Source organism: Lissotriton helveticus, chromosome 12 (genome assembly GCF_964261635.1).
Source record: "Lissotriton helveticus chromosome 12, aLisHel1.1, whole genome shotgun sequence".
NCBI classification, from domain to species: Eukaryota; Metazoa; Chordata; class Amphibia; order Caudata; family Salamandridae; genus Lissotriton; species Lissotriton helveticus.
Window position 1 is genome coordinate 897146690 of NC_136073.1, and position 6000 is coordinate 897152689.

General features: G+C 47.6%; 1 protein-coding gene across 1 annotated transcript in view; it reads left to right on the forward strand.

Moving 5' to 3' along the window:
- ZMYND15 (zinc finger MYND-type containing 15) overlaps positions 1-5097 on the forward strand; it is a 108480-nt gene extending 103383 nt beyond the window's left edge. The window contains exon 14 of the mRNA XM_078669537.1: positions 4822-5097. Coding sequence (XP_078525663.1) covers positions 4822-5008 — 187 coding nt within the window. The 3' untranslated portion in view covers positions 5009-5097. The remainder of the gene's footprint in view (positions 1-4821) is intronic.
- Positions 5098-6000: the final 903 nt, after the last annotated feature.

Genomic DNA, 6000 nt, shown 5'->3' on the forward strand with positions numbered 1-6000 from the left:
TACAATCAAAACAATGCACCTCACTAAGACTCTGATGGTACTTGCGGCGGTGAGCACTGGTCTCAAAAGCATCAGAAGTTAATTGGGCAAAAACATATAATGAGCCTTACATTCCCTCTGTACCTCCAGCACAAACGAACTTCCCCAGGCATCGCCTTCAAAGAGCTCCTGAGCGCCTTGATTGACATATGGGGAACAGAAGTAAAGTCAAATGCAGAACATTTCTGAGGTAGTGTCCCCCCTTGCCCAAGGACATCTCAGGAGGGGCTTGGGGACCTCACGTGAGAGAGACAGTCATGAGGAAAGCAAAGCTTGCGTCACTCACATGGATCTGAGACCCCTGTGGGTCTTTGTCCTAAGCACGGGTGTCAATAGTGCAGGTGAGAACAATCACCATTGAATAAGGATTTCAAACATCCCCTCACACCGAAGACACACCAGAGCAGAAGAACCAAGGGGCGTATCAACAAGGCCCGCAGTTAAACTTATCGCCGCTTTAGCGTCTGTTTTCGGATGAAAAGCTGCGATAAATTTAACGCCCTATTAGCAAGGACACGCTAACGTGTGAATCCACGCATCTTCGTCCATTTGCTTTGCGCCTCGCATCGCTAATGAGATGCGAGGTGGGCGTGCCCATCTGAAATACTGCGAAAATCGTCACTAACACATTTTCTCTGTATTTACAAGGGTATCGCTGACCTGACTAGCGACTTAAAAATTTGCGCTAACCAGGTTTTTCGCTGGTTTCTTCCACCTGCTTTTTTTCCTACTATGCCATTTCTATCGTGGGAGGTGGATTATTATGCTGAGTCCACATCTCCCTATTTACAATATTTTTCCCTAACGCTGTTCCCTATCACTGGACTTCCAGTGATACTGCCGCTTATCACCGCTATTGGCCGGATTTCTATCGCCTCGGCGATGTGCCTTGTTAATAGTGCACTGACTGGGCGATAGAATCTGGCGATAGACGGCGTTAGGATTTGTCACGCTAACAGCGGGCAGCGATAAATATCGCGGCCGCTTGTTGATATGCTCCCAAGACAGTGGAAGGACAGTCAGAACTGCTCAGGATCACACATGCGGCCTGCAGAGCTTTCTAGGAAAAGACCTGCACGAAACTAATGAGAACCAAATAACTCAGGGGCATATTACCAAGCCCGCGATAAATGCCTCAGCGACTTTTTAAAGTCGCTAACGCATTTGTTTTTTCATCGCACTATTACCAATATGTCTCTAACCTGAGTTAGAGACGTATTCTTGACGTCCTCTATTGCCCCGCGCTGGGGGCGATAGATAACGCTAATCGGATGCAGGGTGGGCGTTCCCACGTCCAACCACATGTAAAATGTGGTTGGAGGTGTTAACACCCTATTATCAAGGCAGGCATTGGGAGAAGGAGACCTGCGATAAACTCGTTTATCGCAGGTCTCCGAACGCCTGCTTTGATCAGGTGTTAGGCATTGATAACATGGGGGAGTGGATCATAAAGCTGAATCCACCCCCCCCCATATTATCAAGGCCCACATTAGCGCGTGAAAACAACGCTTGTTTTCATGCGCTGATGTTCCCTATTGCCGACTATCGCCGGATTTAATTTTGCCTACGTGTTGCGTGTTGATAATTACACGCTATCATGGCGATTAAATCCGGCGTTAGCCGGCGATATGGAAATGTGCGATGTGCTTTTATTATCGCACATCTTGTTAATATGCCCCTCAGTTCGACTCATTCCTAACCTATCAGTGCTTCAGAATAACTGTCCTTCAGTGCAGCAGCTCAGGGGAGACACAGTTCCTTTCCGAGCTGCAGACAGGCCTTAGTGTGGGCCCACCAGGCTTCTCTCTGCTTTGAGAAGCTGAGGTCTGTTTACTCTTTTGTTTATAGCTTTACCTCCCACCGAGGCCACTTTACTCCTGAAAGGTATGCGGTGACGCAGCTCCTCGCCTCTTCCGTGACAGTTTAAAAGGATTCGTGGACAGACTCCTGTGCAGAGGAGACAAAACAGAGGAAAGAAGGAATGCTGCAGCTGCCCCTCAAACTCTGCCCTCTCAAGGAAAGTCTGCCCGAGGGAAGGAAACATCTGCTCCCGGATGTACAAAAGAGAGAGCAGGTCCTAAAATTCAGTGGGGCATAATACCAAGGGCAAGAATCGCCGCTTTTTCGGCGAATTGTGCCGAGAAAGCGGCGATACTGCTAGAGCCCTATTAACAAGGGCATTTTAAAGCCTGCCGCAAGCCCACTTTGCATGTCTGCGATAAACATCGCTAATGACACGTCCAACCACATGTAAAATGTGGTTGGAGGTGGGAACACCCTATCACCAAGGCAGGCGTTGGGGGAGGGAGACCTGAGATAAACTCGTTTATCGCAGGTCTCCCAACGCCTGCTCTGACCAGGTGTTAGGGCATTGATAACATGGGGGAGTGGATCCTAACGCTGATTCCACCCCCCCCCCATATTATCAAGGCACACATTAGCGCATGAAAACACGTTTGTTTTCATGCGCTAATGTGCCATATCGCCGACTATCGCCGGATTTCAATTCGCCTACGAGATGCGCATTGATAATTGCGCGCTAAAACGGCGATGAAATCCGGCGATAGCCGGCGATATGGGGATGTGCGTTGTGCGTTTACTAATGCACTTCTTGGTAATATGCCCCAGTGTGCCCCAGAGTGTCACCTCTGCTAACCAGCACCTAACAGGCCATTTTTAACTTACTCACTAATTTAATGCAGACCAACCCCTTTCAGAATGGAGAGAAAGGCCCTGTGAAGAGCATGCTTTTGTGTACGCATTTATTGTCACAGGAGAAATCCGTCATCATATTCACATTGAGATATCCAAGCTAAACATATTGCTGCTCTACATTTCTAAAGCATGAACCGCCTCATAGTGTGATCCTCTGCAGCCCAAAGCAAAGCTTGCCCAGCTGTGGCAGGTGACTCAGGGGAGGCTGCTCTGACTGAGGCTCTCCTGGGGATGATGAGATGTTGAACCTTCGATGGAGCCCGGGGTCCGCGCCTCTCGCCTCCGCAGACTGCGGATAGTACGATCCTGGGGTCAGATCTACGTAGCTTTGGGTTTGCGATTACCTAGTAGCACATTTTTGCGATTCACTATTTGGCAAAGGCAATGCGCTATGTACAAATGTGTTTCAGACATACTCCCCAGATGCATCAAGCACCCATTTTGCGATTCCTTATTAGCGAAAAACAAGGATTTGCTAATAAGGAATAGCAAAATGCTATGCATGAAGATCTCGCTTTAAAAATTGCGATTTCTTAAAATTCCTTAATTGCGACTCACAAATTGCGAAATACCTCCCCATTCATTCCTATGGCCCTCCAGGCCCATAGGAATGAATAGGAAGACAATCTCAATTTGCGATACTCAATTACAGAATCGCAAATTGAGATTGCAATTTCAAGACTGCCAGGGTGTCAAAAGGACACCCTGTTACACCCCTGAAATCTGCATATGGGTACATCTTGCACACACACATGCCCTAAGGGCATGTGTGTGTGTAAAATGGAACTTTGAAAAATGCACTTTAGCGCATTTTTCAAAGTTTTTGCAAATTACCATGAAGTTCAATTTCATGGTAATTTGCGCCCCCTATTAGCAATATAGCTAATTTTTTAACTTTTATGCATTGCATTTAAGGAATCTCAATCTGAGATTCCTTAAATGCAATAGAAATTTAAGTAATCGCAATTTTGCGATTTCTTAAATTGCCATTTTTGCATTTGGGATGATGCATCCCAAATGCAAAAATACCGGTCGCAAAGGGGCAGATTCTGAGAATCTGCCCCTTTGCGAGCGGATTTAAGCTTGATGCATCAGGGCCTTAGTGGTCCCCAGAGGGTCCCAAATAGACCCACCTCATTAATATTCATGAGGCAGATCTTGGTTTGAGACCCACTGGGAATCGCTAAAATCACAGGGATGGTGGCCTGCAGGGGTCAACAGATCACTAGTCTGTGATTGCTTTTAAGTAAAGCAATCTGTTATTTCTGACATGCAGTCGGTTTTCCTTAAAGAAAACATTTAAGTTTTCTTTTCATTTTTTAAGAGTAGGCAGTGGTGTCAAGGCCACTTCCTGCTCTTAAAAAACATTTTTAGATACTTTCACAAAGTGGAAGGGGTGCCTTGGGGCCTGCTTCCGGTTTTGAATGTATTATCGCCTACTTTATCGCAGCTGTAAAATGTGAAGGTTTTGCAACTGAATATCAGTCGCAAAGCATTCATACCACTGCGAGTCGCTATCAGTAACGACGCCCTGACCACCCCTTCCTAATACCGAATCGCAAACCCTATTTGTGATTCAGTAATAGGTTACCAAATCACAAAATGGGCATTTGTACATTAAAAAAATGCTTTTTTGCAGTTGCAAATAGCCCAATTCTGTGAATCGGGCCATTAGCTACCTCAAAAAGCTACGTACATCTGGCCCTTAGTATGCAAGAACTATTTTCCTGAGGTTAAGTATAAAAACATGTAAAACTCTTTTTCTAACGATTAACACGTAAAATACCGCAGATGCGTTTTACCATCACAGACCTGACTCGAAGAGATACCTCCAAATAATGACCTTCTAGATCTAACCCTTTCAGAGCGTCCGTGGAGCAACTTTCCACGGCGTAGTAAAATAAGATGAGGTATGCAAAGGGAGAGCACAACACCTTCTAAAACATATCCACCGAAGAACCCCCCCACAGGGGCGACTTCCGGTGGATCATAAAGGGGCCTGTGGATTAAGATGAAAATGAAAAATAAGTAATGTAATGGCGGCCATTTTGTTTTCTTCTGTGCCAGGTATCCCAATGCCTTTGTCTTTCATCTGATTTACAAATCCATGGTAAACAGCACAAGATTTCAGGGGCAGCAACAACAGCAGCAACAACCGGCTGCAGCCGCCGCCATGCAGGACGAGGCGCCCGACCACAGCCGCCGGAAGAAGGAGAAGCGGCAGAGCCGCAACAACTGCCGTCGAAGGAAGTAGAAGAGGGCGCACCGAAGCCACGGTTCCAAGCTTGGTGCAGCACCATTACCTTTCATATCAAAATAAATTATACTACTTTGTTATAACAACAGACTGGGGTAGAGTCTTATTAACCCCTTTGCCGCGGGGGTAATTTCCCCACGGTGCGGGAGGGGGGGTGGTGCTCGTGACGAGCCCAGCTCATCACGAGTCACAGTAGAGCTGTGCTCATGACAAGCTGGGCTCGTCACGACTCCACCCACAGATTAATTCTCCCGCACAGGCGGGGAATCAATCGTGCGTGGGCGGACCGCGGCAATTATGACAAGCCCAGTTCATCATGAGCACAGCTCCACTGTGACTCATGACGAGCTGGGCTCGTCATGGGCATGGAAGGGGTAAATGGATGGAGTGCAGTGGCGGCTGGCATCTACAGGGGTGGGCGGCTAATGGCGCAAATATAAATAGAAAAATGAAACTTACCTGAACTGACGTCCTCCCCTTTGGGCCTCATTTGAGGAATGGATGCTGCAGTGCGGGCACCAATGCTGGTGCTGCTCTCATGCGGTGAGAGCAGCGTCCTGATTGGAGGGAGCGACCTCACTCGGCGCTCCCCAGCTCCCTGGAGGCGTGCACTTACTCTAACCCGGGTGTCTTAAGACAGCTTGGTTAGAGGTTTCAAATTGTGCATGTCTAGCGGGCCATCACAAGATGGCCGGTTAAAGGGACATGCGCACTATGAAAAGTGCACAAACAGCCCACCCGCCTCCCTGCTGCTGTCATTCGGCAGCGTCCCCGCCCCCATTCTGACGCTCAGTTCAGGACGGGAGGATGAAAAAAAAAAGGTTGTGAATTACTATTTTATTTTTCATCTTTGGGGGTAATTTAAGTGGGGCGACACTCCTCCACTCCAATGGAAGAGCCGCCCTTCGTTTATGTTTCGTAAAGCGCATGGCTACCCGAAGTCTTACCCTCGCTGGTGAGTACTGTGCTGAGAGTAGGGCTTCTGGTAC